The following is a 24,540-nucleotide window of genomic DNA, read 5'->3' as shown; positions in this document are numbered from 1 at the left end:
ACCGCGCGGAGCGTGGCGCCGCGGTCCCCCCGGCAGGCGGCGCCCTCCCCCGCGCCCCCCCCCGCCCCATTCCCCTCAGGCCGAGCCGCGGTCGCTTCTAGGGTCGGTTTTATTTAATAAAATAAAGTACAGCGATCATCCGGCGGGGGACCGGCGTCCCGGGGGCATGGGGCATTCCCGCCGCTGCCCCGGCCCGGGGACGACCCCCCTCCCCGGGCTGGCGATTCTACCTGGAGAGCGTGTGTGACTGGTACCGAGCATGCCGGCCACCAGAGCTGCGGGCCCCGGTGAGCAGCAGAGGAGCATGCGGGCGGGCTGCGGTGCCCGAACTAGCTAGGGACCCCCGGGGCTGGGCAGGCGGACGGTGGCACGAGAACCGTGATGGGGAGAACGGAATAGGTGGTGTGGGGAGGTGCCGGGCGCTGCCCCGTGCAGCGCGAAGCCAGGGTGCCCAGCAGCAGAGCCGCCAGCTCAGTTGGAGGAGAGCAGGGAGCTGTGGGAGGACAGGTCCATGCTGCTGGCGCTCAGGCCTCTGCTCTCCGCACGGAGGCCTTGGGTGCCCTGGAAAAAATACAGCGCCCATGAGGTACCTGCAATCGACCCCCATGCCCCAAAGCTGCTACCCCAACTCCTGCACCCCTTGCCTTGCAAGCCAGGATGGCCCTGGGGCTGCTGTCACACACAGTAGTTGCTGCCTTTATTCCCAATCTGTGTGAGCTTTGCGGGGAGGGAGGTGGGTACTTGGAAGCAACACCTTTAGATTTGGAGCTCTGACCTCAGACGAAGGGCTACAAGCTCAGGGGTTCTCAGCACTGCACCTGGGACCTACTATTATGCCCCTCACCCCCTGCACCGCTGGCCACACAGCCCCCAGCCTCATGTGCATTCCTGTACCAGCCCCACCACTCACAATGTGCTTACCTCAAATGAAGTGTCGCTAGACTTGTGCAGGTAATTTAAGGATGCAGCTCGTTTCATGCTACAAGAAAGCAGAGGAGAGCAGATGTGATCATGCTGAGGTCAGACCCAGACACACAAGGTGGCAGGGCCCCCACCTGCCCTGGACGCAGCCTGACCCTCACACCTACCTGGTGTTCCTGGGCTCCAGAGGACCATTGCCCTGCAGTTTCTTGACCAACATCTCACTGCTCCTCCGTATCACATCCCGGATTTTTCCCAGGGAGCTGCTGCGCTGGAGAGTGCCACTGCCATCCTGGACACAGAGACACAAGCCAGGGTGATGGCTGAGTGGCGCTGATCGGGCTCTGGCATGCTGCTGATGAGTGGCTGGAACTGGCTCCAAACATCCTCTTGCCCACTTGCACTGAGGATTTAGCCCTGGCCCAAAGCAGGCTTAACTGCTCGCTACATGGCTTCCCCTCACCCGGTTCTCTACAGGACGTGATGACCATGGAGTCAGGGCCCTCTGCCACTATTGTCTGGCTCATCCAAACTGATACTCCCTCCTGCCCTGTGCAAGCTCAACACCCACACAGGCTGCTGACTTGCCCCAGGCCCCCAGCACAAATGGCACTGGCACTCACACAGTCCTGCTCAAACATGACACAGCTCCATCACCTAGAACAGCTCAGGCGGCAACTGCCAAGGAGGTCCCAGTGGCCAGCAAGACAACAAGCCCTGATGGGAGTCCCAAGATTAGGGATACTTTTGTCAGGTCAGGACATGCGGCTGGGACTTTCTCCTCATTTGCTGCTGGCCACAGACCATCCTCATCCTCCCCCTCCCCTTCTTCACCACACCATCACTATTCCTCCTCTCTGTCCAGCATTCATACCAATGCAGACCCTGGTCCTGCAGGCTCACTCACGTCACACACCACCATTTCACAATGCACACACAGCCTTGTCCCACCTCTAACACCCCCAAGACAATTAGCTTTGAGCCTTTGGAGCAACTCAGGCAGCTCCAGCCTGAAATCTTGTTCCCCAGCCTGTTTCCTCCCACATGCCTCCAAAAGCCCCCAGTATCAGCGAGGCGCTCTCAGCCCTTGACAGGCTCTAGCCCAGCTCCTGCACTTAGCTCCACATGCATGCAAGGCACAGGATGCCAGCATGACACCACACCATGCCACCGTGTCAGCATGGCACCAAGCTCTTCCCCGTGGCTTGGCCTGCTTGTTACATAAGGTTGTGACACCACTGCTGATGTGGAATTACTTTTGCTCTGATGGCCTGATAACAGCAGTCTTCCCTGCTCCTGCTTGGAATGGCCCTTGGAACACTGGGGCAGAGGAAATCAAGGTACAGTGATGGCAAAAGCCCTTTACTCCTCAGGAAGATGGGAGGGAGCCCCTTTGAAGCACTCCTAATGACCAAAATGCCTTGTGGCTCAGGCTAGCACCAGCAATTACTGTCCAAGCATTGTCCAAGCACCTCTGCAGGTGGGCATGGTCTGTGCCTTAGGCCAGTCACCCCCTTGTGCTGACCACTACAGACTGTGGCCCTGGGCAAGGCTTTTCCAGTGGTTCTCTGCTCTGATTACCCAAAGTTGATCCAGCCCTAGACTGCTCTTTAACAGCTGACCAGGACTTTTCCTACCAGCAAACCTTTCTCCTGGTATTCATCTCGCCCCTTCTTGGATAAAACAAGTACATTGAACCTCTTCACTTTCTCATTGGGATGAGAGTTTTCCAAGTTGAGAGCCATGTGTTGCTGCTGCAAAGGGACCCACTCACCAGAAATGCAGAGAGCACCCAAAGCAGCAAAGTAAACAATTCAATTCCTGCACAAGGCATTCCGGGCAGGTTTTGGATGAGCTGAACATCAGTGCGTAGCATTAGCAAAGGTGGGGAGGTGGCTTCTGCTTCCTCGCCAAGTCACCACTCTCCCTGCAGGGTACTGCTATGCCAGGCACTATTGCTTTTCCCAGGGCACACAAGCCAGGGGTGGAAGAGGGAACACAGCTGGGACAGGGGAGCAGGACCATGGTACAAGGGCAGCAGGATCAGGCCAGGAAGTATGCTCTTGTATCAGGGCTGGAGGATGGAGCCACATTTTCCCAGCTGCAGTGATGCAGACTGACTGCAGACCAACACCAGAACCAAATGCTGCTGCATGCTGGGTTAAAAATAGCCTCTCTTCTCCCCCCACTCCCCTTTCTGACAGGTTATTTTTAACTCAGAACATTTATGGGTTTGGTTTGCCGCAGAGCCCCCACCCCATTGCACCCACCAGGATGAGAGCATTCAAAAAAAAAAAAAAGCAGCTCCACCACTGAGTTCCTCTCCACCGCATGCTCCCACCCTGCCTAATGCATGGAGGCAGAGGACTTGGGCAGGATTTGGCAGTGTGTGGAGCTCAGCACTGAGGGACACAATGGGGTATTTCTTTGGATAAATAGAAATGCCTGTTGGGGAAGGTCCAAGCTCAGATGCCCCAGGGCAGCCGTGCCACACATTGTTACAGAGCTGAGGTTAGCAGCAACTCCAGTTTGGGGGACAGGGAAAAGCACAATGGAGCTGGGTCCTTCATCTCCAATGCTCAACCTGGGAGGGGTGCCCTGGGGGCAGCACCTGCCCCTGTACACACACAGACAGACACCAAGCACCCCCACACCTGCTCCAGCAGTATGTGCACCCACCACCCTGGGGCTGACCGACGCTGGCCTACAGAGCATGGAAAGAAGCACAGGGCAGCGATTTGGGTCAGTCTACCTTTAATTAGAGGTACGGTTGTTACAGCACCAGGTCCGGGACATGGCGAAGCACAGGGGCAGGGGGCCCTGAGGTCCAAACACACTCTGCACTGGGAACTCACCACTCTCCAGAAGCATGGAGCAGCACTGGGACAGAGATGCAGGGAAGGTACAGCCCTGGAGCATTCAGCCCTGGGCTCCATGCCCCACGGTCCTTTCAGTAAGCACAAGCTCCCAGGGGAGCAGCATGCATATACCCCAAGGCCTCTGCACCACCACAGGAAAGCCAGGCCCAGACAGACACAAGCACATTTACTATCACAACCTGCCAGATGACTAGCATGAAAGAAAGGATCTAGCTAAATAAATAAGGAGGAGTCCTGTGCTGGCCCCTGAGCTCTATCCTGCTGCCTGCAGCCTCCCCAGCTTTCTTCCCAGACAGGGGGACTGGGAGGTTCACTTCCTACAGGAGGTGGGGTGAGGGTGTACACCCAAGGGTGTGAGACCCAAGACAGTGGAGTCTGGCCCTTGGACACATTCCGTATCCCAGTAACGACTAACAGCACCAGACCCTGTGAAGGCCTGAAGCCATCAGAGGCGCTGAGCCACCTCCACACCGCCTCAGGCTCAGCACTGTGATCCTGTCAGTAACAGGGTTACCAGATCTCCCACCCACTTGGCTAGGGACAGCCAGACTGCAGTCAGCCCCAGGGACCTGTGAGCAATCCAGCCTCTTCCCCTGCAGCAACCTCCCTCCAGCCATCCCATCTGCTCCCACATGCTCAGAGCACCTCCAGCCCTAGCTCTTTGCTTCTTCATGTCCGTCTTTGCACCTTCTTTTTCTTCCAACCACTCTGCTCCAATCCAGTCCCTTCCCCATCTCAGCCACTTCTAATAGTCTGGGGTCTGGCCCTTGCAAAAAAGTTCTCCTTTCTTCCTACCCCTCCTCTGCTTTCAAGGAACAGCAAACAACATTGCCCCTACTTCTCCCACCAGCCACACCTAAGAGCCCTGTAGCAATGGGGGGGGCTGATTCACCCCTTAATGCCAGATGAGGAGCCTGGCTATAGCATCCAGTCAGGAGGTTGCTGCCAAACATGCTTGTGATGGCCAGTCCCTGTTCCTGTACACAGTCCTTGGCTGTTGCCCCCTCACCTTGTCATGGGTGTACAGTAGCTCTATGGACTGCCCTACACTCCTGTGTCTCTGCAGAGACCCACACAATGCTCCTGGGTTACACAGCTCAGCAGGGAGGAGGGCAGCAAGATGGGGACTGCCCTGTGCTGCAGGGAGAGTCCATCTCACTGGGGACCAGCACAGGTTTGCTACAAGGCACTAATATCAGCTAAGCCTACAGTGAAGAAAGCAACTGGGCACATGACAGCCCTGCCTAGGCCAGGCCTCCCTGTCCCATAACAGCCCTCCATCTTCGTGCCTTTGTAGAGATGGAGGGAACAAGCTAGGAGGGCTGAGGATGTCTAGTGACAATGGAGCCGGCAAGCCTGGAGTGAAGACAATCCCCCGCAGGCCTGGGCCCCAGGGATGTGCAAGGGCAGGCCAGGGGTGGGGACATGCAAGGGGACGGTGGCCCATCACCCTGGCCTGGGGGAGCTGGCAGCTCCTCGCAGATTCTTCCTGCTCTTGCTGGCCACGGGACTGGAGCTGGGCCATGTGGCCAGGCACTCCTCTGCAGGCGTCACGGTGCCCTCGCGCGCCAGGAGGGTTGGGGGACTGGCGTGGAGTTCTCGCCGAGGAAGGAGGGATGGTGTGGAGGAAAAGTCGGAAGATACAACACAAACATCCAGGTGACTGCGGTGGAGGGGAAAGAGGGAGTCTCGGGAGGCATTTAAGCCTAGTGCACAGAGAGGAGAAAGACACAATTTACAAGGCTGTGAGGGTGCAGGTCACCTAGGGAGCAGGTGGGACAAGGCCCAGGCTGCATGCAGAGACCACAGGCCACATCTGGGCAGGGAGAGAGTCCTGTGAGGCTGAAACTGCGGCCTCACTTCTTTGCTAGTGGGCTTAGTGGGCTGGCAGGAACAGCTTAGCTCAGGGAGGAACAGCCTGGGTCTCCTGCTCCAAGGGCTCCCTGCTCCTGGGCCTTGGGTACCTGCCAAGGCCTCTGCACCACGGAGCTGGTGCCATGCCCCTCTTCTCACATCCCAATTACCTGGGCAGCAAGCAGCTGCTCCAGGCCCTGGGGTGCTCCAGAGCTGCCTATGGGCACAGGGCACCCTGGGGGCTCCCACAGCCCTGCCTGCAGCAGAGGCTGCTTTAAGGCAGCACATCAGAGATCTCTGGACCAACACAGAAAACAACAGGCCGTGACAGACAGGAGCAGCGGGAGCTGCCTTGGCCTTCTTTTGCAGGGAGCTTCAGTACAGTGCAGGGCTGCTGGCTCAGAGAGAAGACTGGCTATGTGTGCAGCAGGCTGGAAAAGGAGTCATGTGGCAGCAGCTGTGTCCCCCAGGGTGCTGGGCTAGCCCTCAAATCCTCTATTTACAGCTGCCTGGGGCAGGGAAGCTCTGCTAAGACCCCTGGGGAAGGGTCATATGAGCAGGGACTATTCCCCTTGTCTGGGACTGGCTGTGGGAGAGGGTGGCACCGCCTACTTGCCTTAGGATGATCAGCTCAGAAAGTGTCAGGAAGGTCTCCCAGACCATCATCAGTGCAAAGAGATCACCCAACACCAAGCACAGTCAGGAGGAGCTGCAGAGAGACACCAGCCAGCACAGCGACCAGGTGATTCTAATCCAAACCTGCAGCCCTCCCTCTGTGCTTGTCTAGCCCCCTTACTAATGGTGAGTGCAGGGGCCCAGAGTTGGTGCCTTGCCAGAGCTAAGACCCTCTTTGGTCCTGATGCCAAGACCTGGGGCAAAGGACAGCCTTGCATCTGGCAAAGCTGTTCGATCCACTTGGAGGTCTGTTCTCCAGATCCCCTTCAGCCACCTCCTGTGTACAATCCACAATCAAGAGAGCCAGCAGGCTTCAGGCTTTGGGTGCTGAAGGGCTGTCATGGCAACAGGGAAGGAAAAAGAGGAAGGGAGGGAGCTCATGCAGGTGGGGATAGAGCAGAGCCAGGTGGGGAAGGGTTAGTGACAGCAAATGTGAGGGGGCAGCAAAGGACTCTGTGTGCTCAGTGTCTTGCCTGTGCCAGGCTGCAACAACCCCAGCTACTCTATGCTCTCAGTCAGAGTTTGCAGAAGGAATGTAGCATTAACAGCTCTAGCAGCCCTTGAGCCAAGCACCCACCAGCACCATGCTCACTTGTTGCCTCTTCTCCATCCTCCTGCTTGCAGGAGACAAAAGGCACCTGTTCCAGACCTGGATCACCACCTTTCTCCAAACTCAGAGCTAGTGACCAAAGTCACCCTCAGCCTCAGAGCAAGCCTAGACAGGTTCAGGTTGCCCTGCCTGTGCCTCATCTAACACCAGTCTACTGCCTTCACTGGTTAGCCCAGCTTGCCATCCTGCAAAGACCTGCCTTTTATCACCTCTGCTTGGCCAGAGCCTGCCAAGGGCATGAGACCAGGAGAGGGGGACAGCAAAGATGCTGACTACAGAATATTCCTGTGCCCTGCAGTCAGTCAGTCAGTCACAGACACACCAGGCATATCACACACACACAACCCTCCCCAGGCTCAGCATTGTCAGTGGCACAGTGCAGGACAGACAGCCAAACGGCTCTCACAGGCTGGGTGAGTCTGAGATGGGGCTGATGCTCTCAGCCAGGGCCTCCAGAGGGGAGCAGCAGGGAGAGATGTTAATATGGTTACAAGCCTAAGATTAAGGGCAGACCAGGACCAGCTCATGCTGTGCACTGCCAGGGCCTGGCAGCTCCCCGGAAGCAGGAACCCTCAGCTGGGAATATCTGTTCTGTACACCAGAAGCCAGACCCAGACACGCACCTTTGTGGGCTGGCTGGCTCATGCCAAGAAGGGGGAAGGAATGTGCAGGGAATGAATGGAGGCAGACAAGGATGCCACGACAGGCCACGCGGGGACAGCCCTCAGCCAGGCTGTCCCTTTCCTCTGGCAGCCGGCTGAGGCCATTCTTGATGGTGTCTTGTACTTACCCCGCTCCATTCCACGCCCATACTCACTTCCTCGCTACCGTCTGTGGCATTCTCGTACTTGACGCTGCCTCCCAGGCTCCGACGTCTCTCTGTGCCATCCCCCTCCTTCAGGATCTCCACCACCTTTGTCTGGTTGATCGGGTCAATGCCCTGCAAGTAGGAAAGGATGAGGAAGAACTGTGTTTTGTCTGTGTTCCTTCCCTCTAGTGATCCATTGGACCATCACTGCGCTTGGTTCCTGTTCCCTCTCTTGGCCACTGCCCCACCATAGCCAAAACTGCCCAGCACAACCAGGATGGAGCCAAATGCCATCCTGCACTTAGTAGTCTCCGTCTGAACTCCCAGCTCAATGAGTCCCCACAAGGGCATAACCAACCCTGTGGAACAAGGGCTTGCTACCCCAAAACTGACAGCTTTTTTCCACCACATTTTGAAGTGTGGAGGATTTGGCTGTCCTTCAGTCTTTGTGCTAGGTGCTTACAGATCCTGCTTTACTATTTGAGGATTGAGAGGAGTTTAAGGCGAGAGATACTCTAAGGAATTCTAGGTCTGCCTCTGGAGAAAAAAGTTCCTAGTAAGTGTAGGTCTCCCCAGCAGCTGACAAAGCCCAGTAACCTGCCTTAACCCAGCTGCAGTATTTCTGCACTCAGTGAGCCATGCCTTCCCCACACATCCACACATGGACATCTGCTCCATCCATGCACACATGCACCACCCCACACACCTACCCACGTGTGCACCTCTGCACAAATGCAACCCCAGCCACCAAGGCCCTCTGGTGTCAGGGGAATGTAAACCAAGAACATCAGAGAGGCCCAGGAGAGTCCCTCACCACACCCCAACCAAAGGCAGTGCCATAACCTGCCACCCCAAGCCCTGCAGTGCCCCCCACACCAGGGAAGGTCCCTCTGGGGTTACCTGTCGCCGGGAGCGAACTGCGCACTCCTCCAAGGTCTCAGCTGCCTCCAGCTTGCCCTGGCGCCGGTACAGCGCACCCAGGTTCCTCAGAGTGGTGTTCACAGTTGGGCTGAGGTAACAGAGGGAAGGTGAGCAGGAGCCCTGGGGTCACCCCTCCGGAGTCCACAGCCGCCCACAAACCAGCTCTTACCTGCTAACCTTACAGGCCTTGTACCAGCCACCATACTCAGCATAGGGAGCGCTGTCTCTGTGCTTGCTCTGCAGGGTGAGGAGAGATGAGAGCTCTTAGTCCCATACCTACTGCCCTTCTGACCACTGGATGCCAGGGTCAGACCCCAGGCTGCACCCCTGCACCAGCCCAACCTTTGGAAACACAATATGCAAATGCAGTGATGAAGCCCAGCAGGTTCCTGGTAGGCAACACATTTGGGCCACAAGCAAAAGTGACATCCTAGTTCCAGGAAGAAGCATAATCCCACCTCCTTACCCCCTTCCACAGTACCAAAGGCAGCAGGGACAACACAGCCCACTCTCATGGCATAATGGAGGGCATGACAACCCAACCAACATGCAAAAGGGAGACAAAACTCCACAGGCATGCCAGTCACCACGGGCATTAAATCCCTCAGCCAGGACTAGCAAAGGAATCAGCCAGCTGCATCCCAGCCTTTGGCCTACAAGGTCAGGCTTGCCCCACAGCAGCTTAGCCCAGTTAGCTGTCCCCTCCCCACCCCAAAGTCCCCTTTGCACCCCAAAGCTAGCTGGCTGGCCCTGTCCCAGTCAGCTGCAAACAGGCTGCTGGCCGGAGCAGCAGCACAGCAGGCAGAGCTTGATGCTCAAGGAGGACAATCTGGACAACCCACACTGCAGGGCAGTAGCTGCTAGCCAGACTGCTGCCTGAACTCTGTGGGGTTGGGGCCTGCTCTGAGGGCAAAAAGAAAAGGAGAGTCCCACTGCAGGTAGAGGACTAGATCAGAACCCTTCATTCTGCTGCTTCAACCAGTTGCCAAAAAACAGATGGGGCCTCAGACTTGGAAAAAGCAAAGACACAACTCTGCTGCATTTATTGACTGCCCACAGAGCAGGGCCTGCGCTACAGGACCAGCAGTAGCTTTGCCTTTCAGCCTAGCCCAAGGCAAGCACAGTCCATTTCTATCCTCTTTCAGATGCCAGCTAGGGCCTGCCCCGTGCAGACATCTTTTTCAGACATGGCTCCATTTCCTAAGAGAGGTGACAGCAGCAGTTTCTTCTTGACCTCCATTTTTCCCTAGACAGCCTTAGAGCTGCTTCAGAAGCCACTTATGTTCTGGGTACTGGCAGCTCTTCGGAACAGAGTGCCAAGGCCTTGCAGCACAACCCTCTGCCATCTGCCATCTTCCATCATCTGCATGCCCAAGAGGGATCAATCACTAAACCAGAGAGAGCATGCAGCCATGACCGAGAGACTGAACAGCCCTGCCCAAGGAAAAACACCCTGCTCTATGAAGGGCCTTCCCTCCCTGCTACCCCAGGGAGCAGCAGTGCTGTATCCCTGCTTTCCAGACACCTCCTGGACTTGGGAGCTCTTCAGACTGCAGCTTCTCCAGGAAGGAGGAGAGAAGAGATAGGCTGTGATAAGAGAAGATCAAACCCCCTGGGATCAGACTCACCTTGCTCATCTCCTCTCTCTCCTCTGCATGCATCCAGATTGGCTTGTGCTCATCTGTGTCGGGAAGAATGCAAAACAGGTCCATTCACCACCCCACGCTGTTGTTTGCCTCCTGTACAGCTCAGTACCCTGTCCCCAGAGCTAGCACCTCATCAGAGGGAGGTGACAACACTTCCAGATCCTCCCCCTGGTCCTTCGCCCCGAGTCCCAAGAAAGGCAACCAACACTGCAAGGGCAGGACAGGGGAAGGAAAGAACAAGTCCTCCCAGTGGAAGTACATGTGCCAGGTGCACAGGAGAAACTTCAGCCTATGCCTGGGAATGATTGTGCCATTTACTATTCCCAACCCTATAAAGACTGGGTTGAGACTTCTGAGAGGAGAGGGAACAGCATAAGACACTGGAATGGCAGCATCTCAAGGGCTGCCCAAAGCAGGGGCACTGCAAGGCATCCCATCCCTCTGTCTGGGCAACAGCAGAACCAGAAAAATCTAGGCTGAGAGCCAGGAAACCCCTCCCCAGCCCCAAGGGCTTCTGCTGTACAAACCATCCACAGAGCCAAACTCCTTCACATGAGCACGGGTAAGGATCTCCTTATACAGCACCTCTGCATCTTTGTATTTGCCTTGCTTCAGGTAACAGGAAGCCTGCAACCAAAACAAAACAGCTCCAGTCCCACTGGGAAACAGATTAACTCTGCCTACGTCTTGCTGCTATGGCTCTGTGTCTAAGCCATAAGGAAATGCTCACCTCTCCCACAGCACCCCTCCCCAACACCACACAGCCTCTCCCCAGGGCCTCACCAGGTTGTTCTTGGTCTTGGCCACATTGGGGTCATCGGGACCCAGGCAGCTCTCGTAGATCTCCAGGGCCCGGCAGTAATAGTACTCCACCTCATCATACTTGCCCTGGTTCTGGCACAACAGGGCTAGATTGTTCAGCTGCTTGGCCACATCAGGATGGTCTTTGCCTAGAACCTGGGTGAACAAAAGAAGAGAAGGCACAAAGACTGCAGCAGACTCCTGGAGTTAGGCATGTGCTGGGGGGACTACAGTGTCTACTGTGTCAGATAAAAGCCAAGGACTGGAGAGGCAAAGAGGAGAAATTCCAGCTTCCCCCTCCTAGCAGGCCTCTCTAGGGCTGCAAACACTGGAGAGACAGTGGCAGAATCAGCAGCTGAAGAGACTAGATAGGCCCTGGATTTCCCATGTGTGCTGAGGTAATGGGAGAAAGCCCACAGGGAGAGCTGAGACGAGAAAGCGTGGAAGACTTGTACCTTCTCACGGATCTCCAGGGCTCGCTTACACAGTGGCTCTGCTTCTTTGTACTTCCCTCTCTTGCCATAGAGAACAGCCAAATTGTTCAAAGTTGCTGCCACCTACAGAGACAGAAGTTTCTGCATGAAACAAAGCAAATTCCAGCAGGACCAAACAAGGGGTGCAAGCAGCAGTAACAGTGACTGTCCCATTTCCTCCATGCCTGCAGTACTGCTGCTTCTCAAGAGGAGGAGGTCCAGAGACAGAAGACAGATCCTGCCCTGCCTATATCACAGGATCCAAGAGAAGCCAACTCCTTACAGGCCATACTGAACCAGCCAGCAGGAAACACTGGAGCAGTAAAACTGCTGGAACAGTGCCCCAGCAGCACCCAAAAGTGAAGAAGTGACTGGAAGAGGAGGGAGACACTCACCGCTGGGTGGTCTTTGCCTAGAGTCTTCTCACGGATGGAAAGAGCATCATTCAAGAGGTGTGCTGCTTCTTTGTATTTATTCTGATCCCTGCAGTGCAAAGTCAACCAGTTATTTGGGATTTGGACCAGAGCCCACAGCAGACAGAACTATGGATAGTCCTCCTTCCACACAGATCCAGCCCTCACAGACCTTTCATTTCTCCATTCCTCCCTGCTTTACTCAGTCCCTAGTTATATCTGGGAGTTTGGCAAACCAAATACCCCATCTAGGCCAAAACTTTTCTGAAAGGCAAACCACTGGCAGCTGGGGGAGCCCCAGGATGTGCTGTAAAGGGAAGCCAGAGGTGCAGAAACCTGTCCTGGCCCAGTCCTGCCCTCCCCACCATGCTCACCTGTACACTAGTGCTAGAATGTTGAGCATGGTAGCCACATCAGGATGATCATGGCCTGATGTCTTCTCTAGGTCCTCGAGTGCCTGCTTGCAGAGCGGCACAGCCACCTCATAGCGTCCCTGCGAGGCGTACTGGATGACAAGGTTGTGGAGGGTGCGCAAGCGTGCGGGAATCTCATAACCTCCCTGCTGGGCAGCTGCCACCGCACTGCTGTGCTGGTGGGGCACTGTGGGCACAGAAATAAACATGGCACAGTTGGCCCAGCAGGCTTGAACAGAGACAGCAGCACCCATGCATGAGCAAACACTTACATCCAGGACCATGCTCCTCCTCCTCATTCGGGAATAGGTCATCCAGAGAGTCCTTGGTGGAGTCCCCCTCCTTCTCCTCCTGAGAGGATGAGAATCACAAATACTGTTGGTTCTCAGCAGAGACAGCAGCAGCCTGGGCTGAGTCAGTTGCCAAACTCTCAGCTCTTCTGCAGCCCACCAACACACTCAATTTCTCCTGCTGTCTCTGCCACCATCTCCCCACACAAAACAAAATCCAGAGACTCTGCCCCATGCAGGCCCCCTTTAGTAACAGGCATTGCTGTGCATGGTAGCTGGGAAGGGGCAAAATCCAGGGCAATGTTATCACACCCAGGCAGTTCTCCCAGTCCAACCTCCCGGACCCACAAAAGCAGCTGCTCAAAAGGACTGGGGCATACCGAAGGCGAGACATCCTCATCATACTTCTTCAGCTGGTTCATGAACTCAAGGTGTTTCTTCTCCTCCTCTAGCTGAGCCACGGTCTGTTCACTACGCTGCAGCTTCTGCTGGGTGTTGGCAAGCTCATCACGCAGCCACTGGTTCTCCTGGCACAGTCTCCGCACCTGAGCACGCAGCTTCTGCTTCTCTGACTCCACGGCATTCAGATGGTTGGACAAGGCCATCATCACCTTGTTAAGAGTCTCAGTCAGTAACAACCACACTCTTGTCTCTCCCTCACATGCATGCTGAGGGTCCCATGCTAGCCACCTACACTTAGCCCCTTCCCATTCCTGCAGCTTATGGGAAATGGCCACATGCCCACCCTTCCTCTGCCAATCCCAGATAACACCTAGGGGATCACCCACCACTCTCACCTGAGCTTCTCCAAGCCCCAGTTCTATCATCTCCACTGACTTGCGGAGCAGGTTGGATTTCTCATGCACGAGATTGGCTTCTTCATCCTTCTTCAGGCACTTGATGGTCTCCAGCAAGCTGTGCAGGATGGAGTTGTGTTCATTCTTGAGTGCTTCCAGCCCTTGCATTACCAGCTTGGTGTTGGAAATTATCTCCTCTTGGCTCAGCTTGTCCAGTTTCTCCTCCCTTGGGTACACCATGGTGGACATAGTCCTACTCCTGCAGGCCTGCACAGAGACCAAGACAGAACCTGAGTGCCCCAGGGCTGTTTCAGAGAGTCACAACCAGACACAAGTATCACAACCTCCTTCAAGCAGTCAGAGACAGCATTTAACTGATTGCCTACTCTAAGTCCTTCTCCTTCATCTTCCCCTTTCCCTTTGGCAGCAGGCAGCTGTCAGGGCATGTGCCTCTGCTTTTGTGGCCGGGAGTGCTGGCAACCAGCGCAGGTGGCCCACGTGGACAGGAGACAAAAAGGCTACAACCAGTGCTGACCTCCAACACCCCCACACTCCCAGCAGGGGGAAGACTAATTTAGCTTCCAGTTAAGAGCAGAGATTTGTGGTTGGCAGCTGGGGTTTCAATTTATACACCTTCTGCCCACAAACCACTGATGCAGAGAGGCTGTCAGAGCTCAACACCTGCAGAAGAAAGGGAACACAAAGTGGAGGGATGCCAGCTGAAAGCTTTCTGCTTCCTCAAAGGAAAATCTCCCGGAAGAGTGTCTCAGACAGGGAGGCATCAGTGGCATTACCGTGCCAAAATACTGCCTGACCAGAAGAGTACATCCTGAGGATTGCAGCCTCAGCACAGAACTGCCATTGTGGCTCTAAGGGACATGCCACCAGCAGGACACACCACACCAGTGCCTGACTGGGGAAGCTCACATACACCAACTGCTACAGTCACACTAAGATAATCCTTGTGGAGGTGCAACTTGAAATACCAACAGCTTCTCCATCTTCATTCATCCTGCTGCCAGCCCAAGGACTCTGGATGGCCTAAGGACTCCGTACTCCTTCCATGTCCGGTTCCCCCCAGACATACAATGAGAAAGTACCCAGCTACTGCCTTTGCACAGGGACACCACGTGCTACAACCCACAATGTCAGTGTGGCTGCAAGACCCCTGCATACAAAGTCCAGGAGCTAGAGAAACACAACAGGCCAGAGGCTGAGAGACACAAGAGGAAGGCAAGACCCCTTATAGCAAGACCCTGGCGGCTCCATGACTCACTCATCTAGCAGAGTCCCAGCCTCTCCCTCCAGCTGGGCCACCCCAGCAGCCTCCTCACACTACTCAACAGTAAAGCCACCTCCCCCCTTGCTATCAGGTCACTCCAAAACCAGCCCCCTGCTATGCCCTGCACAAGCAGCACCTGCCCAGCAGCACTTTCTTGCTTCCTGGAGCTGGCAGAGGCCTCTGCAACCTGAGTGCCCAGGGCCCTGCTGCCAGGAAGCTGGCAAGCTGCCCAGAATCTACACAGGAGGAGGTGAGGGAATTGCTGCCAGCACATCCGCCTTTGACCTTCTGCGGGACTCATCTCTGCATGGTTTGAGCTCTTAGTTCAGCAGCTGCCTCGTGCCTGGTTTACTGAGAGAACAGAAATACTGCCCCAGCTACAGGAACAGAGAGAGCAGAGCTCCCCTTTCTGGCAGGGCTCCTCTTCTCCTCACCTGTGCACTCTGCCCAGGGCGATCCCACAGTCCAGCTGCCAGGGAGCTACTGGGCAATGGGCCCTAAGCAATTGAGAGGCCCAGCTTCCTCCTCACTGCAGCACTTAGAGTGAAGATGACAAACAGCACTGGGACAGCTGCTTTAAGTACACACATCTCATTATTAAAGCCACTCATCTCCTCCTCTTTAGCCTCACTCTTCCTCCAGTCATTTTACAGGCCTGAACTCTCCTCTCAACTCTCCTTTGGTTTCTGTTCCAATGATGTACATCCATCCCTCAGGAAGGGGAGCAAACCCTCGACACACAGCAGAGACCTTACTGAACCCTCAGCAGGGCAGAAACACCTCATGTCTTTTGAAGACTGGGTTTCTGTTCACACTTTTGAACAAGAACTGAGTCATCCTCCCCCAAAGTCACAATGCTGACTTCACATTCACTTCATGATCGAGCATCAGCACCAATTCTGAGTCACACTTCACTGTATCCTTCACTTTTGGGTATGTGTCATGCTCCACATGCAGTTAACCCTGCACATTGGGCATTTTATACCAAAATAGTCTCATCTGGACCATGACTTATGCCAGTTTGCTTCAGAGAAGACCACATGATAAGAATAGCATGAAAAACCTCATTAAGGGCAAGACAGAGGACATAGACTACTGTTTCAAAAGGGAAAACTGGTCTCGAGAGTTGGTTGCCACTCATATCCTATCTTCCAAACTCATTCTCCAGAAACTGGCAGCTAAGCGTTCTGGTCAACAGTTCCCCTGGTTATTCTTTTTCCCACCTTTTCCACACCTGGAGTGGGATCAAGTGCTAAAGCAATAAGGGAAGCCTTGCCTAAGGCAGACTTCTGCAGGTGAGCACAACTCGGGAAGCAATGTGCAACAACTCCCAGCCCTAGAGAAAAGAGGTTGGCAGCCCAAAGGGTGTTAGTGCTGCCTCATCTGGCCAAGCACTCTCATGCTCTGAAAGATGTCCAGACAGCTTCCCAGGAAGGCTCAGCAGGCACTTACCTCTTCCACAGAACCCAAGGTAATAACTGCTAAAGGGTTAAATGGCCCCCACTGGTTTCAACTTGTAAGGAAACACAGCCCCAGACTCACTTGCAAACAGGGAAACAGGCAAGTGGGAGTTCTCTGGCCCATAGGCAATGCTTGTGACACAAAAACACACCTAGGAACGGCCTCATACCCAACATACAAAAAACTAGAACTCTGCTCTAAAACTCACACAGCTGAGCTGCACAAGTCCCTGTGGGTACTGGGCCAGTTGTGAAGTGCTGACAGTTTTCATGGCAGCATCACTTATAGCCCTGCAGAGATCTTGCTGCCATCTTTAAAACGTGCAATACAAACATACTGGGAAGAGGAACATATCACAGGATAAAAAGCCACCAGAGCTCACACCTTGCTAAGTAACAGAGTCAGACAGACAAGACCCAGATCCATAGAAAATCAGCCTCATTAATTCCACTGTACACAGAACTACTCCTCAACTGTGAAACTGCTGTGTTAAACCACCAGCACCTCTACTACAGCAACACTCCTGCAGCCCTTCCAGCAGAAAACATTCACGCATTTCACAGTCCTCATAATCAGCTTGCTTTTTGAAACTGCAAAGATTTCAGACTGAGAAGGAAAAATAAATCAAAACATCCTGATCCACAGCATATAAGACTCATCCTACCTGCAACTACATCCTCAGATCCTTCAAGGCATACCAATAGAGGCTCTTCTTCTCTCACTGGCTGTGCAAACATCTGTAACCTTACATATACCAACATAATTGGCCTTTCTCCCCTAGGGTGACATCCTGGAAGCATAGCTCTGCTAGGTACCAACACGTTTCCACGTTCAACAGTGGACAGAGGATTGTCCAGGCTGGACAGAGGGTGCAAAACCTAAGAACAACACAAAACTGCTCAACAAGAAAACAAACAGGAGGCTGCAGAGAAGTCATTTGAATGCTGGTACCTCTTGTACAGCAAAGAAAAGCAACAAACCTTGGTAGGAGCTGTCTTATCCTTCCAAAGCAAGAATTTTCCCCCAAACAGCCTTATTTTAGCTCTCCCCTGACAGGTCTACACTCAGTGCTCAGCTCTCCAGAGAGGAAACGCTTGCTATGGCAGCCAACACCAAGGTCGGGCAGGCTGAGGCTGCTGTATATGCACTCTTCCTACTCCTTTACATTCAGTAAGGTGCACTGAGTGTCCTTTATCCAGGCAGAAAACACTCAGAGGTTTTCTGCAGAGATGAAGGGACGCATCATGGTTTGCCTTTTGCAGGGTGGGGCTCACACTGGAACAGGAAGAAAGAATGCTTTTCCACCTAGCTCCTTGAGAGATGGAGAGCCCTGTACCCAGCTTATCCTGCTGCAGTGCTCATGGACCTGCAGGTATCCCAGCCCAGGTCTCCACTCGCACGTTTCCGCTCTAGTTGGCACGTCCTCCCTATTTACGGTGAGCTGCTAGAATAGCCCAGCCTTCCGACAACACCCATCTCATCTCCCCTCTTCTGCTCCTCTTTGGAGGACAGGGAAGGAACGTGCGTGCACTGAGCTTTGTGGCAGCTGCAGCAATCAGCTGGGAATCCATCAGCAACTACATCCTGCCAGGCAAAAACCTTCCTCCTGCATTCAAGTGCATAACCGCGAAATCACTAAGCATCAGCAATTTCAGCAGCTCATTTTTCTGCCTCTCAAACTGCTCCCATATGCGAGACCTTTAAGAGGAAAGAGCTGGAAGCTTCACTGCTTCTATCTTCAACCCACAACATCTACAAGGATGCCAGATTAAATGAGTCCAAATGAATCTTAAAGCTTAGGTTATGATGCCTAATGCTAGAAGACTATGGGGGTGGGGGAGGAAAAGCACTGGGGAAATCAGGAGTCAACTACAGCAGGACAGAGATTTCAGGTCTACAAACAACTCAACAAATTCAGTTCACTGCCTCTCTGCATGTCCCTGGACCCATGTGAGACACAAGGTACCGTCCCAACTTGCACAAGACAATAACTGCAGCGTCCTTCAAACTGCAGATGGTCTGCCAGCACTTTCTGTAAAGAACTGAAACACATTTTCAGCAGCAAATTCTTCTGCAGGAGAAGGTGATCTAAGGATATAAGTGATGTAAGGTAGTTGAAGAAAGACAGTTGGGTTCTAGAAAAAAGCTTCCTGTGGAAAAGAGTAAGTCTGACCCACAGCAAGAACAAGTGACCACATTTGGGAGATCGATAGCAATGGCAGCATCTAGAAATGGAAACACAGGGCTTTGTCTTGCTTCACCATAATTATCCCATTCTCCTCCTGTGAGACATGCTTTTGCTACCTGGAGAAACAGCAAGGTTATACATTTGGGAAGCAAAATTACTTGATAAAAGCAGAAAGGGTTTTTTGTTTTGTTTGTTTGCTTTTCTTTGGACCTCTGCCAGCTCATTACTGTTGAGCAACAAAGGGTCTCAGGAATGACTAGTTGACGTCCAGTGAAACTAGAAGTGAGACTGCAAGTAAGACAGTGAGTCCCCACTCCTAAGGGACACTGCAACAAAATCAACACCTAATACTCTGGATGCTGAAAAATAAAATAAAAGCAGTAAAAAGCAAACAGAGTGACAAAGTTGCAGATATCAAAGAGGCTGTGTCATGAGCACAAATTTTCTTATTTTCATATTACAGTGTCAGAAAGCAAACAGGTTGTAGGAGATTGCAGTCAGCTGTGCAGAGCCTCTGAGGCTTCCACTGCACAGCCAGGACACATCAACACTGCCAGGAACACCTGCACACTGACACACCACTGCTAGAAGAGCCACTGCGCTCAGGGTTACCACCCCAGGCCACCTGGAGCAGAACCACAGAAAAGGGACAAACTGGTGCTGCTGAGCTCCACATCCAAGTTGGTATTTCCAGAGCTGCTCTAATATGGGCAAACCAAGAAATGCTGAGGTTCATGTGAGGCACAGAGCTGGAATGGTGCTCTGTGGTGTTTGTTACCATTGCCAGAAATGCCTGGGTGCTCCCTTAGAGCCACTAAGAGCACACAAAGAGGACATCAGGCAGGAGTCACCATCCTGGGACCTCATACCCAGCATATCCCTGAGCTGCAATTGTAAAGTCAAAAGACATCACTCAAAGTCTAACGTCCATTACATTCTCTGCCACCAGTTGCCTCAATAAGTTTCTACACCCTATTGCCAAAAAAGGGGACACCTAGAGTCCCATCTTCTGCCCAAAGTTCTTTCCCAATGTCAGCCTCCAGCCCAGACCTTTCTTGCACTGCAGACAGCAACACACAGATGACCTCAAGTACTACAGAGGCACTGTTGTGTTGTAACTTTCCCCTCAATAAGAGTCTGGCTTGAGTACTACTTGAAGAGCATTACTTGGAACGAATGCTTAGAGGTCTTTGGTCCATTCCCTCACTCAAAGCAGGTATCTGATCAGGTATCTGTGTCTAGCTAAAGGACCATCTCCAAAAATGGAGATCCCACAAACTCTTCAGACCCTTGGACCATGACTTAGCCATCCTCTTGTGGGAGAAAAAAAGAATTATAAGAAAAAAAAGTCTTCATCTGAATTCCTAGATAAAGTCAATGTGTTTGCCTTTAGCGAACACCTCTTCAGGACAAAAGGAGCGAGGCACCACAGCACCAGAAAATGGCCCAGGCCCAGAGAAAGGGAATGCTGTGCCTGCTTCCTTCCAGCAGGGTCCCTCAGGGACAGTCCCTCTGTCCCAAAGCAATCCACCTGCAGCAACACAGCATGCAGTGAAGGCAAGAAGTTGTCTCACTCATCTTCTCCTGTGCCCTAAAACCAGGACTCTCCTTGGCATCCAGCCACCTCCTCACACGGCTTTGCAGCTAGTCTCCAAGCCCAGAAAGACTTTGCCCAACCAGTTTCCCCAATCCTCAGAGTCGTGTATAACACAGTACAAGCTGACTGCGCTGTTGATGTGCCTTGATCCCTGTCCAGGGGATAGGGAGGGCTGTCCAGGGATCAAGGCCAGGATTGCTTCTTTCAGCAGCTGACACATGCCAGCTCTAGCTGACTGTGAAGCTCTGGGGTTTTTTTCTAGATACTGGAAGGCTTGTGTTGGGAATGCCTCTGCTAACCAGAAGGCTGCAAGAGGCCCAGGGGACGAGGACTAAGGAACTAGATTTGCAGCTCAAGCGGAAGCGCTCTCCCACAAGGAGACCGGAGCTGAAGGGAAAGAGTGTGAAGGGAGCCTCCTAACACTCCTCTCTGTCCCAGAAGCTTTAGCTCCCTACCACCTACAATCGCTAATAAAACACATGACATCACACACCCTTCCTGAAACCCAGGGCAAGGTGGTGATAAGGTGGCTTTACAAGGACTTGGCCACAGTGACTCATGTTCAAACCACTACAGAAAGAACACGGCAGCTTCCCATACCCCTCCCACCTTCCAGCCCACAGCTGGAAACAGACAAGACAAAAGGTACTGGTGTTTGTTCTGATTGACCAGAGCAAGCAACTCCTGTATTATCAAAGCATGATCCAATTCCAATATGGATATGTACTCTGAGGAAGACAGAGCAGGTACTCTGGTTGGCTTTGCATCAGATCATTCATTCCTTTCAAGACCAGAAAGGTCTCAGTCCACTCATTACTACCAAAGAATACAGACATTGGAAGCAACAAGGGTTAAAAAAACCCCAACAAAACAGCCAAAAGCAGCAAAACCAACCAAACAAATAGCACCGATTTTTGCCATTAGCAGAAAACCATTTTGCTCTGATTGTACCTCATATTGTTTACAACCCCAGCTGGCTGGGAAAACATGCACCTTCCAGCAGGCCATTGGAATGAGAACAGCAGTCATCACCACTCCCACCAGCAAGCTTATGCTGGCACCTCGAGATCAGCTGATAAGACCTTGTTTTTAAACTTGTTCATGTCTGCAGCAGCTCACCAAATCCATTCTGCATCTGCTGCGCCTGGGACTACAGCAAAACACCATTAAAACATGTTTCCAGGCTAGTGGAGACAAGAGCTAAGCAGTTGGAATGGAGCCAGGGCAAGCATCTCTTCCCAGCTTCAGAATCTGATTGGGAGTCTTGCACTATAAAAAACAGAGCGAGAGCCATTACCTTGCCCTGACAGCATGAAGCAGTATTAAAGCAGGCAGAGTAATTCCCAGGAGCCAGTGCCTTTGCAGGCATCTGTCTAATGTGAGGGCTATGCACTGGATGTGCCTGAGCAGTATGGGAGATAAGCAGGATGCAGATGGGACCAGCAGGAGCTCTGGAGCCATTCTGTGTACCCTGATGGGCTCTGGTGTGCCCACACTCCCTCTGTGGTGTACCTGGGGCACCCCCAAAGAGCAGCTGACTGCAGGCTGCAAGACTGCGCTGCTATTTCCAGAAGCAAACAGGTTTTGTAAACCACAGCAAGGCAGACAAAGTCACAGGGACAAACCTACCTGCGTAACAAGCAAAGGATCTGTTTTATCTCTGGCTCCCCTGTCTGGCTAGAGCTCTTTGAGGAGCTCCATGGCTCTTTCCCAGGAAATGAAGCATTTATCCAGCAACTCTGCCAAGGTCAGAATCTTGCCACGTGTCCTTTGTGCCCCAAGAGCCATTTTGGTATTTGGGGCTAATGTTGTTGTTTCAACCTGGACATTCCTCCAAAACAGCAGATGAGAGAACACATGCTTCCTGCTCCTTCTGCCAATTACAGCAAAGCACAGCCATGTTTATTTACCCTGTGTCTGAGCTGGCCAGATCTTTGACCTGATGTGTGCTGAACACCACCCTCTTTCCCCACAAGCACAGGCAGGGGTGGGTGTTTTCCACATCTCCAAGGTGGCACGGCAGAGAGGAGACCAAGGGCACTAGAGGAGACCCGAGCATGGAACTGCAGCAGAGTGTCAGATACCAGCTAGGCAAGACGCAGGGAAGCCTGCTGCTTCTGGTAATGTGCTGCTGCCTCCCAACCATTGTGCAGATTTCTCCCGGCTGCCTGGCCAGAGCATTCTACCGCAACACCATCCCCCAGCTCTTCTTCAGACACCTCCTCCCAGGCGCATCGTCTCCTTCACAGAAGCTCACCAGCGATTCCCCCAGCCCACCACCTTTGGTAGGGTGCACCTCCACTTCGGAACAACTTAGGAAGCCGTTAATTAAGGGAAAGAGGGTTTGGGGCGAAACAAGGCTCTTTGAGAGCCACTGCTGTATGACCTGCCTCCGTCATCGTTTCTCCGGCTTTGTCTGGCAGCAGGAGGCACGCCCGCTGCGTATCCTTGAAACAAACAAGCCAGCGAAACCCCTTCACCCCTCAGAACCACTACAGACAAATTCTGTGCCCACCTGGCTAAGCGAAAGCTTCACAAGGAAAGAAAAGTTTTCATCAGCTCTGCCCGAAACTGCGCATCAAAGCGGTCCTTTGTTCCAGGATGGCTGGGCACCCTGCCCGCCTCAGTCACCGGATGGGAATGTCCCCCGCCCCACGCCGCAGAGCAGCGGTACCTGGCTGCCTGCAGCGGCTTGTCCAGCGCCGGTGCTCGCGGAGGCGGCGGAGGAGCGGCGGCCGCGGCGCTGCGCGGCTCCGTCTGCCGCGCTGCCCTGGGAGCGAGCGGCGGCGCAGGCACCCGGCGCTCGGCAGCCAACCACACTGCGGCAGGGGGAGGGGAGGGATGCGGACGGGCTCCGGGAACAGGACGGTCAGACGCTCTCCCGGGAGCGCAGAAAGCGCCACGCACGCCAAGCTCACAGTTCCCTCCTCAGGGATCCACGCGAGCGCCCGGGCCGAGCCCCCGCGGTGCCGCCAAATGCTGCCCAAGGAGCACTGGCCACCATCGGGCTCCTGCTCAGCCCGCCAAAGCCCTGTTCCATCCCACCCTCCATCCTGTGGTGGAAGGTTTTACATCCTGTTTGGTACTACCCTCGCCTGTGTCCCCACTGCTGACCCCATCCCAGCCCCTAAAGCCAAGCTGATGTAGCTGCAGAGAGCCCTCCAGCAGCGTGGTTGCTATCGCTGTGCCCACAGCAATGGCCAGATACAGGAGATCTGGGAAGGCTGGAGCCCTGTGTGTCCGCACTGTGCAGTGTGGGGCTGGGCCGGGCACCGCTGGGAAGCATTTGTTCAGTCTCTGGCTGCTCTGCTCAGAGAGAAGACAATGACACAGGATCCAGCCTGGATTGTTGCTACAGCCATCCTTTCCCCGGTCATACACAACTGGCATGGTGCTCCCTACAATGTCCCCAGCTACCTATCTGCCTGAACCTGAACCAGTACTGCACTGGTGCTCCTGTCCCTCCCCACAGGTTCCCCCAGAAGGGGAAGAGCTTCAGGTGCCCCAGGAGGAACAGCCCAGCCATGTCGACACACAGGTTCTCGCTTGCTTCATCCCACAACATATATTTGTTTCCTAAAGCACCTTGCTGTCCTCCGTTCCCTAGTTCTGGAGGGCAAACCTGGCTGGCTGTGGGGTACATACAGCTATGGCACGGTTACATGTCACATAAGTTACACAGCAGGACTGCAAACATACATTATTTGTGTTACAGTGAAAGCCATTCCTGGCAACGAAGACACAGACTAATTACAGAGCAGTGAATCCCGCAGTCTGTGCCCACGGCACCCTGGAAACAGCCACGGCCGGGACTTCGGGCTGACCCACGGTTGCCATATACACACTCCGCTCCTCCCTCGAGGACTCCCGGCCTCCGCCGGCCGTCCCTGCGTGGCAGTCGGCCCTGCCCGCGGCGAGGCCAGGAGCACCGAGCCTGCGTACCCGGAGCTTCCCGAGCAGAGCGGGCACCAGCAGGGCTCCCGAGCCAGCGGCTCCTCCGGGACTGGAAGGGGCTGATCTCGCAGGGCGCGCCTCGCCGGCTCCAAAGTCCGCAGAGCCGGCGGCACCCTTAGCGCCGACCCCGCCGACCCGCAGCGTTACCGCGGCCCGCCGAATCCGGGCACGGCGGGCACGGCCCCAACGCTGCCCTCGCCCCCGCTCGTTCCGCTGCCCCCGGCGGCCAGGGCGTCCTGCCACGGTCCCCGAGCCCCGCCAGCCCCAGCCCCGCTCCAGGGATCTCCCCGCGGCCGGCGGGGGAGCGTCGCCCCGGGAAGGCCGCCCCCGCTTCGGCCTGCGCCGCCGGGCTCTGCGTGTCCTCCCCCCGCCAGGGTTGCCAAGAGAAGCGACCGAGCTCCCGTAACCCCGCCCGTCCAACCTGCTCGGCGCGAGACCTCGACAGCCGTCCCGGTCGCTGTCCCGGTCCCGGCGGGGGCGGGGCGAGACCCGCGGCAGGCACCACCCGCCCTCTCAGCGGCGCAGCCCCTTTAAATCCAAGATGGCCGCCGCCTCCG

The 24,540-nt window shown here is 54.4% G+C and overlaps 1 protein-coding gene across 4 annotated transcripts; it reads right to left on the bottom strand.

The window, feature by feature from the left end:
* Positions 1 to 91: 91 nt before the first annotated feature.
* On the bottom strand, positions 92 to 24,512 carry LOC138107692 (kinesin light chain 1-like). Of its 4 annotated transcripts, none has more exons than XM_069009232.1 (16): positions 24,405 to 24,512; positions 13,502 to 13,768; positions 13,085 to 13,315; positions 12,687 to 12,765; positions 12,376 to 12,601; positions 11,984 to 12,071; positions 11,571 to 11,672; positions 11,098 to 11,271; positions 10,842 to 10,941; positions 10,297 to 10,349; positions 8,838 to 8,905; positions 8,648 to 8,756; positions 7,730 to 7,879; positions 1,089 to 1,213; positions 922 to 979; positions 92 to 561 (listed from the first exon to the last, which is right to left on the bottom strand). In XM_069009232.1, exons 2-16 carry the CDS (start codon positions 13,748 to 13,750, stop codon positions 472 to 474), a joined length of 1,902 nt encoding a protein of 633 aa, XP_068865333.1. In that variant the 5' UTR covers positions 13,751 to 13,768; positions 24,405 to 24,512; the 3' UTR covers positions 92 to 471. The 4 variants fall into 4 exon arrangements, with proteins under 4 accessions (XP_068865333.1, XP_068865334.1, XP_068865335.1 ...); XM_069009233.1 differs by having other exon boundaries at positions 7,757 to 7,879; XM_069009234.1 differs by lacking the exons at positions 92 to 561; positions 922 to 979; positions 1,089 to 1,213 and adding an exon at positions 1,220 to 5,506.
* Positions 24,513 to 24,540: the final 28 nt, after the last annotated feature.

This window comes from Aphelocoma coerulescens, chromosome 3 (genome assembly GCF_041296385.1).
Source record: "Aphelocoma coerulescens isolate FSJ_1873_10779 chromosome 3, UR_Acoe_1.0, whole genome shotgun sequence".
In the NCBI taxonomy this organism is placed as follows: Eukaryota; Metazoa; Chordata; class Aves; order Passeriformes; family Corvidae; genus Aphelocoma; species Aphelocoma coerulescens.
Note: the sequence above shows the minus strand (reverse complement) of the source record. Positions and strands in the feature narration are given on the sequence as shown.